The sequence below is a fragment of the Octopus bimaculoides genome, chromosome 7 (genome assembly GCF_046866305.1).
Source record: "Octopus bimaculoides isolate indiv1 chromosome 7, ASM4686630v1, whole genome shotgun sequence".
NCBI classification, from domain to species: domain Eukaryota; kingdom Metazoa; phylum Mollusca; class Cephalopoda; order Octopoda; family Octopodidae; genus Octopus; species Octopus bimaculoides.
Genome location: NC_142934.1, coordinates 54119168 through 54134167, shown reverse-complemented (window position 1 = coordinate 54134167; position 15000 = coordinate 54119168). Strand labels below are relative to the sequence as shown.

The 15000-nt window shown below is 34.5% G+C and overlaps 1 protein-coding gene across 2 annotated transcripts in view; it reads right to left on the bottom strand.

The window, feature by feature from the left end:
- Positions 1–15000, bottom strand: part of LOC106873978 (gamma-aminobutyric acid type B receptor subunit 2) — a 1140241-nt gene that overhangs the window by 323185 nt on the left and 802056 nt on the right. For both annotated transcript variants that reach the window (XM_089355293.1, XM_089355294.1), the window contains exon 10: positions 4954–5104. In XM_089355293.1, coding sequence (XP_089211419.1) covers positions 4954–5104 — 151 coding nt within the window. The remainder of the gene's footprint in view (positions 1–4953; positions 5105–15000) is intronic.

Genomic DNA, 15000 nt, shown 5'->3' with positions numbered 1-15000 from the left:
AATTTATTCAACCTATATTTTACTGATTTCACTGATATGTAGATGGATTTAGTGTGAAAGTCTTTTAAGCTGTCAGCTGAAATTTTCCTGGTGAATCTCAAAATATATTTCTAGAGCTGAGAATTTATTAGAGTGCAAGAGATACGTTACACTTGAAATCAGACATGCAAATTTTATTTCTCATGAGTGATTTCCACCTAAATGAAGCAAAAATGCAGTTATCACTGACATTTGTGTCACCATATCTTTCACTAGATATTTCAGCTATTTTATAAATTAAAACGCGATAATATTGTAGTTGCCGAATATGACCTGCACTGTACCACTTCAAGCAGACTCATGAGTGTTAAAGAATTTCTGAAAGGAACATCAGTCACAGCCTTCCCATTGATTGGAAACTTCATCGGAATAAGTGTATTACAATTCTTAGACATTCTAATCTTTGTTAAAGAATGATGCAATGACTTCAGTTTGCTAAATAATTTAGTATGAAATAGTAATTAGCAATGATTAATTAGTTACGAATAATATCATCCAATTGCTATTGCATTTATAAAATTCTATTATAACAATAACCCAACTAAATTTAAATGCTAAAGTAAGTACATTTTCAAATACATACGTACACACACAAATATATGTGTGTATATATATGTATATATATATATATATATATATATATATATATATATATATATATATATATATATATATATACATATGCATATACATATATTTATACATATATATATATATATATATATATATTTAATTAAAAAAATTCAATATTACATTATAGTATTTGAACTCGGATGAAAATATTCGTATTTAATGTCATTTTCCTTTATTATCTTCTATTCATCTGATCCATTGAACTTTTTCTAAGGCTCTTCTTCAAGAAAACATAAAGCTGTTTTATTAAACAGCATTGAAATAACTACCAAATATGTTCTATCTCCCTGACAAAAAGCGTCAGCATAACCTCGAATGAGAATATGGTCCATTCTCGTCAACTCGCAGGGAGAAATATACCATTTAATACTGAAATAGGAAAACATTTACGAAGATATATCGGGCTGGACATGGTTAACGCATTTAAAAAAGGAATCCGTCAAGTGACATTTGCCATTAACCCGTGAACTAAGCTTCTTTTCCTCTTCAAATCTAAATAGAGAATGTAATAATATCTATCATGATTCATCCATAATGCCTCACAGGATAGTCGGTTGTCTTAGTCGTTGCTAGTTTTCGATTTATAGAATATGTTTGTTTTGCCCTTCAACGCTGACACATTTTGACCGTATGGTAGATGGCGTGATCTGTACAGCCAAATTGTGTTTCATGTCATAAACTCCGTTATGATTCTTTAGTTTCCAAAGGCGGTTGGCCAGCAAGTTGCAGTTCACTTATCAATATATCAGAAAGAGGCCATATAACGACAAGGCTAAGAAATGTCAGGTATATAAAGCAGAAGAAACAAATATCTTCAGAATACTGTAAAACGTCACATACGTTTTCAAAAACACACCACTTACAGAGACATACACCCTCGTAAAAACACATACACGCATACACACACACACACACACACACACACATATATGCATGTATGTGTGTGTATGTGTATATATATATATATACATGTGTGTATATAAAAACATACACATACACACATACTCAAAACTAAATCCCTATACACGGTGATTCCCCACACCAACGGTCTCTTAGCCATACAATACTATCTCGACCGTCGACAGGGCCCCACACCCAGCATCTCCATCCTTCTCTGTCTGGCAGAGCTCGTCCTCACCCTCAACTGCTTTACGTTCGCTTGGGAGATCTACCAACAGTTCTGTCTGGGATCGGTATGGTAACGAGAATGAGCCCCAATTTTACGAACCTATTTGTTGGTCGCATTGAGGCCCAAGTATTCTCCCAATTCTCCGGACCGACCCCAGACCTATACGGCCGCTGAATAGACGACTGTATAGGTGCCACCTCCCTCTTCCGCGAAAAAATCTGTCACATCATCCTTTCCTCTCTAACTTTCACCTTTCTCTCCAATTTGCATCTACCATCTCTAACACCTTAGTAAACTTCCTAGATATCTCTCACTATTGGCCTCCCGTCCCACTCTTTCACTACCTCCGACTTCTTCAAACTCACAGATTCCCACCTCTACTTAAACTTTTCCTCCTCCCATCCCTCCCACACCAAACGGCCATCCCCTACTCCCTCCGACGCTTGTGGAGCCGGGACCTGGATTTCGAGACCCAGTTCCAGTACCATGCCCGTTTATAGATGCATCGTGGATACCCATCCACACTTATCCAAACAGCCCTTGCCCGCGCTCGTCTAATCGATCGCACCACCACCTTCTCTCCTTCCCCGCATCGATCTCCTAACTGCACTGTCTTTCCCCTCCTTTTCCACCCCTCCACCCTACCCCTTAATCGGAGAATTCTACGGGCCTTCCGTCATCTACAGCTAGATCCCGCCACCCACCCCATTTTCCATAGCCCGCCCTTACTCTCCTTTAAACGCGCCCGTAACCTACGTATTCTAATGGTCCGTAACACTTTCCCCTCTTCCCTCCAAGCCCCACCCAGATCTATCCCTTGCTCTAGATCCCGGACATATACCTCACATATACCTCCCACACACACCTCACACATATGCGCATACATGCGCATACGCACTCACGCACACAGGAAAGCATATATTGCCCAAACACACAACTCCACGCACACATGATCATACACACGCACACACGCTCACATACACGCACGCGCACACATATACCTCACATATACCTCCAACACACACGACACACACCACACACACAACACGCACGTACATGCACACACACGCAACACACACATACATGCGCAGACACACGTACACGCACGCACACACATATACACACCTACAGGCACACACACTCATACACACACGCACACACGCACACGCACAGGAATGCACACATACCTTACGCACACATTCAACTTTACAGGAACGTAAACACTCCAATAACGGTTCTCAAATGGTGATGGCGGTAAAACATAAACCCAAAGGCACACGCACACACACACACGTACATACACACGTACACACAGACGCATACACTAACACACATACATACACATGTAGATGTATATACTTATATATATATATATTTCACTAGTTCCTTCTAGTTTCCATTTACCAAATTGACTCACAAGGTTTCGGTTAAACTGAAGCTATAGTAGGAGATATAGGTCCAGTGAGTCCCGCAGTGGAATTAAACCCAGAACCTTTTGGGAAGGAAGCAACCTTCTCACCACACAGACATTCCTGAACCAATAAATTGAAATTTTAATATTCTTTCTCATCAAAGTGTGGTTTCCAAACTTCTTTAATTATTTAAAATGGGTATCATTGATAGCATTTTCAAGAAGCAACTTCTTGACTGTGTAGACTACGATTAATGGCTTTTGAATGTAAAAATATTAGTTTGTTTGGAGCTATACTTTAGGCACCTGGATTTAGTTTTGTTATGGGTTTTGATAATCCAGATAAACAATTATGTTGAAGAAAGCATTAAATTTTAGATCACTTCCGCTCTTAACCCAAAGTTCTATGGAAGAAATTTTTGTAGAAAAGTGAGTACCATGGTATCACTAATTATTGAATTTATACTCCATTTAATATTTTGTGGTAGTTTAATTAACGAGTTGGCAGGATCGTTAACATGACCGGCAAAATACTTATCGGCGTTTATTCTATCTTTGCTTTCGGAATTCTAATTGCACCGACGTGGACTTGACCTCTCATCTTCTCAGGTCCGATGAAATAGGTACCAAATAAATACTAGAAGCGTTGTTATCAACTTACAACTTCCCCGAATTTGCTGGTCGTTTGCAAAAATTAACAACTAATATTTTATCGCAGTTTTAATCTTTCCCTCTATATTTTTGCAAGAAACTCAAATGTAGCTGTATACCCTACATGGTCGTTTCGAATGCGAGAAATAGCAAAGATCACGTGAATGTCAAGAGAATAGTTTTTCACCATAATTGGATTATAAATGAAAAGTATTTGTAGAAAATTTCATCAAAAAGAACTCTTCACTGAAAGTTAGCAGGAAGCATATTCAAAGCGTGTGAAATATCCGAAACAGCATTCTTTCTCCACTAACTTCTATCACATAGAATTCTGATATAATCGTAGTCTACACCATCTGAAAAGTATTTCTGGGATGTTTTTACAGAAAGAGTTTATTTTCCAGAACGATATGAAGAGAGAATTTCCTGATGGAGTACACTTTCGTACTTATCCCTTAGATCTTTTGACTGTAAGGATGAGTCCCATTCGACGAACAAGGAATACAAAGAAAAATTAGATGTTCCATATTAGAACAATTACACAAATTATTTTGAGGATGAAATGAACATTAAATAGCGACAACAAAATATCTCGAAGGACAGTGTTTCAGCTAGTATAATGCATTATTTATACATGTGTATGTATGTGTGTGTGTGTGTATATGTGTCTGTGTGTGCGCATACATGTAGAGCTACATCAGACAATAATGTATTTCTAATATAACGCGATATCTGAACAGCCCGACATTAAACGAGTCCCTACAGCAAGCACGAAATTTGAATCTACCAGAAAGTCGATATTTAAATGCTACTGTATTCAGGAGATGTTACAAGTTTTAAGTTGTCTCAACTTGAAGAATAAAAATATTTTCTTGCGTTAAAAAAATCAGTTTTGTTTATAAATTGCACAATAAATGGATTCGTACATTCAGACATATTTTATATGAAAACAGCAATGGATTTAGACATACATTGGTACATTCATACTTACATGTATCATATAGGAGAGATCAATAAAACTGATGTGAGATTTATGTACTAAATCACGCATGCGTGAGTCATAATGATTTTGAATATTGTTAGGACTTACCTATGTTTCCGGAATTTAATATTAAATGCCAGGAACATACATGCCATAACTATTCCCAAGGCTGCCAATGAAGAAAATATTCCATAGGCAATAATGGAAACCCTTTGCATCTGCTCAATCCGTAAATAGCCATCTAGAGGTGGCCTATCACCTGCAGAAATAGAAAGGATAAGAAAGTCCAGTGGAAAATTAATATTATTGATACATCAATAACTTAAATATACATATTGTTCGCATGCATAACAAACAAATGTATTAAACACTTTCATATATTTACACACTTATGTAAACCTACTCTTTCATATATACATCCATATACATAAGTACGTAATGTATATATGTAACATATGTAAGATATATATATATATATATATATATATATATATATATATATATATATGATATAGTATTATATATGTATATGTGTGTGTATATATATATATATATATATATATATGATTATATATATTATATATTATACTACTACCACTACCGCAATGGTATCTTCCTCTTTAGGTGTACATGTGATTGAAAAGCTTTAACAAAAGCGTCCACGCACTAGAAAAAACCCTTTCCAAAAAGGTTAATAACGTCCTCATAACATTTTTTTAAAAAGGAATTTTTTAAAACAAAAAATCACCTCTACACATCAAAAATTGTATAAAGCAATCTTTAAGGTCTTTCAAATATTTAAATAACTTTTACACGATCAGGATAGCACTGAAAAGTTCGAAATCAACGACAAATTTAAGCTCATTACTGAATTTTGGAAGAAATCTGGAACAAACTTACAATCCTCACAAACATGATTCACGTCAGTCCTTCTGAAAATGGACCAACAGACTCGTATTTACAAAGAAAAAGTAGAAACTCGCTAACATTAAAACACACCACTGAAATTCAAATACAAATTGAATTACCTTACCAACAACTGAACATTCTAATAGATAAGGTATCTTTAATGAATGAACTGAAATTCAATTGGAGAATGAAGCATTAATAAAAGGAACCAGATGAAAAAAGTATAATACAATTTATTAAATCAAACAAAACAAGCGAACTGGAAAGCAATTAGAAACGAAAAATTAAAAAACACACATTCGCACTAGAGATAACCGAGAACAAGTGATCTTCCTACGAAAATTCCGTCCCAAGAATATCACATCAGAACAAAATGAACAAACGAGCATCAGAATAAATTTTGTACACCAAAGATTCAAAGCAAATATCAACATTCTAAATCTTCGCAAGTCTCGCTTTGGAGAGCAATTTGTGAAATGTGACAACTTAAAGCAAAAAGAAAGCTCCGAACAAACCAACAAGAAAAACTTCTGGATTACGCAAAAAACTACTAGATTTATGCAAAAAAAAAAAAAGGCAAAGAGATGCAAAAAGCAAAATCGAATAAAATACTTGATTCGAAAACTCGATGATGCAAAACTACGAACACAATTACGGATCAGAATTAATGAAAACTAATAATAAAATACAGATTCATGAAAGGACAAACTTTGTTTACAATAACAACAAAAGAAACATAACCCCGTCCAACAATGGAAAACAAGCTTCTTAAAACATAACAATACTAAAGACAGACGAAAATAACAAATAGATGGTATATAACAACTGGGAAAATCCCTCCCACCATAATGGAATGGCTGAGAGACTTAGCACCAATGACTCACTCCCTTTTTTAAAACAACACTTCTAAAAACAAACTAAAATATCACGATAAATGGTATAACAACTGGACAAATCACTTCCAACATAAGGGACTGTCTGAGAGACATGGTTCCAATGACTTACTCCATTTTTTAGGGAAGTACATCTCCAAACAAAACACGTAAAAAATACATTAATGATGCAAAGATTCGAGAAAATATTGGACCAACTGAACCAAAAATAATTAACATCTTATGGAAAGGGAAATAAAAATTCTGCAATATGGTATAAATTCACACCATATCCTAAGTCCAATACAACAGACCTTAAAAAGATACCGAGGAGTTTTGCAGAAAACTTCGCTTACGGGATGTCTTTGAAAACAAGCACAACAATGATCCATCGCTTGTGCACAGCAGAACATGTTTTAATCCTCCGATAAACTAAACAAAAAAACTGGAGGAATATATACTATGCCTAAAAAGGTCTGCTAGCTCAAACATTCCAGCAAACCCTGTAAAACAAAATATTACAGATGAGGAACGAAAAACATTACAATGTCTATTAGTAGACTCATCTACAGTCATTAAAGAAGCTGATAAATGAAGAGCTATTGTAATAATGGGCAAGACCCATTGCAAGGAAATGGCCATAGAACAATTCAATGAGCAGTAATTCTACAGAAAAAAGTAGATAGTAATGCTGATAAACGAACTATGAGTACAATTGGCAAATTTACCAACAGATTCAAGGATAATTTAACACAAAAATGGAGTGGGATTACCTCAGTAATTTTGAAGTGAAAACAAATAATTTTTTATGGACTTCCTAAAATCCATAAATCTAAAAAAATCAACAACAGCTTAAAAGACCTCCATACTCCATATATAAAGATTCCCAAACCAACTGATCTGATTGCGTCTGATTGTTGCAGGATCAGCATCCAGCACTCAAAGATTAAGCAACTTGCTGGACAGAATTTTAAAACCTTTATGCAGAAAAGTTCCCAGTTTTATAATAGATGACATGGACGTCTTAAACCATATCCCAGAACGGGTAGATAAGGAAATAGTACTAGTTAGCTTTGACATAGCTCGTCTCTACGCAAATATGCCCCATATATATGGAGCAGGAGCAGTAGAATTCTGGATAAACAAACATCTTTAAATAATTCAGGAGAGATTCTCAAAAGAATTTAACACGAAGGTTTACAGATAGTACTGGAAAACAAATACAACTTCTTTGATAATCAACGTTATCTACAAATACGAGGCACTGCAATGGGGACGAAAGTCACACCAACATTTCCCACAATAGTAATGGGATACCCGGAACAAACATTCTACACCCTATCCAAAACTACTTTTGACTACAACCGCCAAGACTATATTATAGGAAACTGGAAAAGTTTCTTAGATGACTGCTTCATATTTTGGAATGGAAGTAAGGAGGACCTTACAAGATTTCTTAAATTGATATATAGCATTCATGTCTGAATACAATTCATTATGGAAATGAATGAAAAGAAACTCACCTTTCTGGACATCCTGATAATTAAAGAAAATGAGACAGTTACTACAAGAACACATACACACAACAAAATTTAGACTTTAGATCTTGCCAACTTTTCCATACAAAAAGAACATAGCATCTGATATGGTAAAGCGCATATGCTCAATAGTCACATATACTGTTAGACGAGAGGAACAACTGGCAGAACTTAATATATCACTTCAGAAACAAACATATCCCAACAAGTTATTTCAACATGCCATAATAAAAGCAAAAGAAGTTCCAATTCCTACCTTACGGAGAAACTCTCATACTAGGTGGGAAAATAGAAATACAAATACAAATATTCCATTTGTAGTCACCCACAATCCTAGAATCCACAACATCCTGCACTCAGCTAAACAACACTTCCCAATTCTACGTCAATCAGCAAATTTCCAATGAATAATAAAAAAAAAATCACACACTATCATCAGTCGAAGACAACAACCTAACCTCAAAAGAATCATAACAAAGCAGTGATTCACATTTGAAAAAGAAACAATGTAAGTAACCAACTGTGGAGACCTCGTTGTGGGACATGTAAATTAATTGAGCAAGGGACAACCAAAAGACCTAATAATGCAAAGGGAATTAAAAATGAATGCAAACATGAATTGTAAAATAGAAAATCTCATATCACATGCCCACAATTCCATGAAACCTAAATTGGATCTGCAGGAAGAAAACTGATCAGTTATGTAAATGTGCATAAATTAGAGATTCATATCCTTTGAATATGCCATGCAGTGAATATATAGATATATGTGCAAATGGAAATTTAAAAATATTCCCATTTTATAAAAGTAAATGATACTAAAGGTACAACTACGAAAGGCAAAGAATACTTTATAAAAATTCCAAGTCCGAAATTTTTAACGAATATAGTCAACACTCCATATAATATACAATAGTAAAAGAATATATATATATATATACATGTCTGTGTGTGTGTGTGTGTGAGTGTGTGTGTGTGTGTGTGTGTGTGTGAGAAAGAGAGGCTTGTATGTATATATACATATATGTATGTATGTATGTATATACATACATATAAGTAGATGGATATATATATATATATATATATATATATATATATATATATATATATATATATATATATATATATATATATATATATATATATATATATATATATATATATATATATATATATAGAGAGAGAGAGAGAGAGAGACTGATAGATAGATAGATAGATAGATAGATAGACATACATGTAAAGTGTCTTGCTCACTCCACACTTTATTTGTCAGTAAAATACCTTATAGATATTTGTGGATTTTTTAGACATTTATTTGGTAAACAAAATCTCCAGAATACACATTTGCTTCATATCCAATAATAATGCATGAATTTAGTACTGTAAACCCCAGGATTCTATTCCCCAATGGAATTATTATTATAGATACACATTCATCTGTACATAATATCGACACGTTCCTTAAGGATATTCCTATACCTATGTATTAAAGACCTTATATACAAAACCAATCCTTTCACACACAGATTGAGATGGCGGGACAAAAAAGAGGAAGACTCTAACAACAGATGCATCGAACTTTAACACGAGGAAATGCGCAGCACCATACGTATACCTAGCTGCATTCGAAGATGAACTATGGAATATTGTTAGGAATATTAACTTCCGGAAACTCCCGCTAAGACTAAGAACAAATCAACACCATGAAAAACTACACTCCCTAACTAAGGAGCTTAAGGAAAAAGGAAGAATTTTATTGCATGCGGATAAAACGTGTAACTTGTACCATTTATCCCAATACCAATATTATACACTACTCAAAAAGAAATATCTAAAAGTTATATAGTCACGAATCCTAACAAGTTTGCACAACTTAACCTGCAAGTTAAAGTTTACGTGGAAAAACATAATTTAGCAGATAAAACTAAACCTTATGAGCCTAAAACCCCTAAAATTAATCTTAAGTACCATAAACCTAACTTTTACACTAACCTTACTGTTAGATGCATTGCCCCTCCAATCGGACTTTGGTAGTATATCATAGATAAGTACATGCCTATACTTAGGAATGTTATTAAGATTCAAATATTGTCTAGTCCATATGTGGTAACTGACTGGTTTACTAAAATCTCAGATTAATATATAAAAGGATTACTGCATATAGACATAACTAGTATGCTTCGATTAATCCTATCGTCTTAAATAAAGCGCTCATGCCTACTGTGAAAAACTCAGGTCTCATTAGAGTAGAGGTAGACGTTATGTTAGCGGCTAGGAAATCAATTATGAAATTTAAGGTAAAGTATTGTGTGAGAAAGGATACAACAGAAATGTTTGACGTAACTATGGGATCGACAGACTCTGCACATATAACATACTTATTAGTGATTCACATTATATTCTGTCTGTAACTCCCCGAAAAAAGGAGGCCGTCTATACAGAGATGGTGCACTCTTACCCTGTTTAACCTCCTCAAACCGGGACACAGATAAATATAGGAACATTTTTTAAAAGTTGTTTCAAAACATATGACTTTCAATATCAACAGAAGAGGAACATAACTCAGTTCTTGGTGTTGGTTTAGATCTAAGTAAAGATCTAAACTAACAGGTTATATCATAAATATAATACGAGCCTTAGATACATTCATAAAATTAGTAATCACCCAAAATGTATTACCTGATCTACAGTAGAAAATATATCAATCCACATTACAAACATTTGAGCGAAGGATGAAGTATTTAAACTAAAGGAAGACTTTTATAATTTAGCATTAGAGAAAGCTAGATATATGGAACAGTTAAACTTCTTTATCGGTAGTAATAATAGAAATATGTCATGGCCCACCCTGACAATAATCAAAATAGTATGCAAAATATGAAGAATTTCACTAACCAAAAGCAACAGACTGTAGGAAAAGTTAGTCTGTGCAGTTAGAATAGATTACCTCCAACAGATAGAGTACCTCCAAAAGCTAGAGTATCTACAAGCAATAAAGTGCCTACAAACAAAAAGAGTACACATTTACATAAACTTGTGCCATATAAAGTGCAAAGTGGCTTAGGTATGAATAGATCTCATAAGAGGTCCCATTCTGATAGGGGAGGTAACCAAAACATAAAGCTCTAAATAATCCTATACAAAAATCTGACAAATATAATGTCAAATATAAAAGCAGACAAGCCCAATGATGTAATAAGAACCAGCTAAGTAGGCTACACGCCTTTACAAAAAGCTTAGGTAGAAATAGAAATGCATACCTCAATAACATAGATACCTCTAACAATATTGAATAGTATATAATGTCCTTCGGAAAACAAACAATTTCCAATATACCAAAATTGTTTTATTCGGTATTGACTAAACGTTTTCCAAATGACAGTAGATACTATAGAATTTGAAAAAATATAGATATAATCCAAGCTTTTGCTAATAGCAAACATCTAGCCCAAGATGTAGCAGCACACAATGTTAGTAAATTTAACAGTTTCCATATAAACAATAGCAGTAATAGTAACCAGAATTATAATTATAGATCAATATATAGCAATAATGGCAGCATGTGCGAACAAATCATAAGTAACACAGCAACGTATCAGAATAGGAAATATGGTTTGACAACCAATAAAATAGAAGAGACCCTAGTGAACTTCCGTATTAGCCTGGCAGTAGAAGACGTGAATCCTAAAAAGTGCAGTACACAGAATGTTGTCTCTGTACAAAAGACTAATTGCTTAGAAGATAGACACAAGAATATAAAAATCACAACTAGAGAAGGTGAAGTGGATATTATTAATAGAAGTAGTAGATGCATTAAATGCGATTGTGCAAGGAACAGGATCTGTCCGTTCAATCCTAATGTGGGTATAAAAATATCGTATGCAGATGTAAGGTTACCTCTGTAAATTGGCAGTACTTATATATAGGAGCTAGATAATGTTATATTAAGCAGTAATAATATGAATATTACTAGCCTTAGTAAGCTAATTTGGGCACCAAAAGATAGTAACAAAGAATTTTCGAATGGTTGGGAAACAATTGGTAAAGCAAAACCTCATAGAATAGGCGATAATAGATGTGGACATTGTTTGGAAGAAACGGACCAAATTTTCAGTTCTAAATTTACTCTTAAAATACTAGACAGGAACAGGTTATGAGATGTGCACCCTCGACAGAATATGCGTTCAAATAATTTAAAGAGACATAACTTACTGTCTATAGTAATTATACTAGTTAAAATAATGATTCTGATTATTAATTCATGCAAATAATACACATAAATATTATAATAATTATAACAACAACAACAACAACAACAACAACAATAACAATAGTATTAATTGAGGGTATAAACCCAAAATAGGTGAAATACCTCGGAATTAAATAATGTACTCCATACATTAAAATGGAAACTGTTACAAGTAATCGTAATATAAACATTTTAAAATCACGATTCAACCGTAATATCAATAGAAAAGATTATATGACCAGAATTCAATCCGATGTAAAAAGTAACGGTATCATCTTCAACTGAATACCAACGTAAGAAGCTTGTTTGATTTAGTTCACGAGTGATGAACACTCGATGAAATTGCAGCGATTATGATGCATAATTACATACAGAGCAATGTGCAGTAGCTGCAGTAGAAACAAACGTTTGTCATTGTTATATAAGGTGTTAATGCAAAGTTTTGTACGCGAATAAATGTCCACTCCCCTCTTGGTATTCAATTATATATCTATATACATAAAAGAGGGTTTTATCAGTTTGTGTGTGTGCGTGTGCGTGTGCGTGTGTGTGTGAGTGTGTGTGTATGTGTGAGTGTGTGTGTGTGCGCACGCGTATGTTCCTTATGAATTTTAAAACTGAGTTGCAGATTTTGACGTATGGGGTATCAAAAGATTCAGTAATCTTTCGGCTATGAAATAAACGTTATTTTCATTTACATATTATCTACCTAAAAAAATCAGATTTAGTTATTTGAAAGACACTGATCTACAACGACTAGGTTTCATTAGAATGTGAAAATAGTCTCGCACTTTCAATTTGAACCAAAATTGCAAAGGTTTGCATTATGGGAGTGACGATGTGTGAATGATGAAATTAATGTTTCTGAATTAGTCAAATGTGTACAGTAATAAAGAAAGTTGATTATCATCTATCTATATATATTGGGTCGTCCCTTAAGTAAGGTTCTTTTTTCAACTGCATGAATTCAAGGTCGGAGGGGACGAGATAAACTACCTCCATCAACATGTTAAAAAGCAGTTCGATTTTAACAGTCATATTTTCAAACCTATAATGGAAGTGACAAAGGAACATATTCGGTATATTTTGCTTTATGAGTTCATTAAAGGCAACAGCAAAACGGAATGTGCGATGAATATTAATGCAGTATATGGGCATCGATCTATAAGCGTAAGCCAGTCTTAATTGCGGTTCCAGAAATTCCGAGTCAGAAACTACAGCTTCGAAGACGAGCGTCGTCCTGGAAGATCTACAGAGCTCGGCGACGACGTCCTGCAAACCCTGGTGGGAATAAATCCCATCGTAATTGTTGAAGCTTAGATTTGGTCGTTCAGCCATTCATTTAAGTCAGCGATAAAATAAAAGCGACCACCTTTGGTTTCAAGGCGAAAGGTACTCTTCCATCAGTATAATGCTCGGCCGCATTCAGTGAGGATGACATTGCAAAGACTAAATGGGAAACGATGCCCCAACCAGCATATTCATCCCATCTAATTATCAATTATTTCGTAGCCTTCAAAATCTCTATCTCTCACGCACACGCACACAAACCCGCACACACACACACATCATACAGAAATTTTTTTTAAATGTACGGAAATTAACAAACAAACATATGATCACATATGATCGGCCATTTGATCGATTTGACAACTTTGCACCTTCAAACGAAAAATGCCTTAAAATAACTTCCTTTCACACACACACACACACATACACTCCCACACATACACGCTATATTTCCTAAATTTCGTCCGATTCCTATGTTTTCGATACGGGAGATTAGGATTCCGCCCAGAAAACACGTTCTCAACATTCTAATTTGCTCCCCCCCCCCCCATTCCAATTTCTTCATTTTTACTTTTTTCCAAATCTATTTCTTTGATATCCACGGAGAAAAATACAAATACAGGGAGCACGAAACTTTAATAATTTTCTTCCTTTTTTATCTTACAGAAACACTAAAATCTACTTTCCAAACATCCACTCATAGTCTCGCCTCATGCAAAAATCCACAATCTCCCAATGTAATGCTTTAAGCCTTTTGGTAGGCGGGAAAGTTTCTTCAGAAATAATGTCGTTTACCTGTGGTTTCTAGCATGTAAAGTTTAATGGTGGTTGTCTGGTATCTTTTATGTCGTGTGCATGTGCATGTGTGTGTGTGTGTTTGTGTGTACGCGAGCGCGTGTTTGTATATGTGAGTCTGTGTGCGTGTGTTGTGTGTGCATGTGTATGTGCACGAGTGTGCATGCAAATGTGTGTATTGTAGTGTGAAGGTGTGTGTGTGTTTGTGTGTGTGTGTGTGTGTGTGTGTGTGTGTGTGCATGTGTGTTTGTGAGTGTGTTGACATCAAAATACATTCGTATCTATCTACATTACATTTATAGAATTTATACTCTTAAACCTTTTGCAGGTGCATCTACTCATGAGGTTACATATATGTATTTAAGAACGTTCAATATTTTCAGTCGAATGATTAATTTTCATTTCTTCTTTTAAGGCAATGAAGCTAATAAACTATATCAAATTATTTTCGATTAATTATAATAGCAATTTTCATAAGCATGAAACATTGACTGATATACTC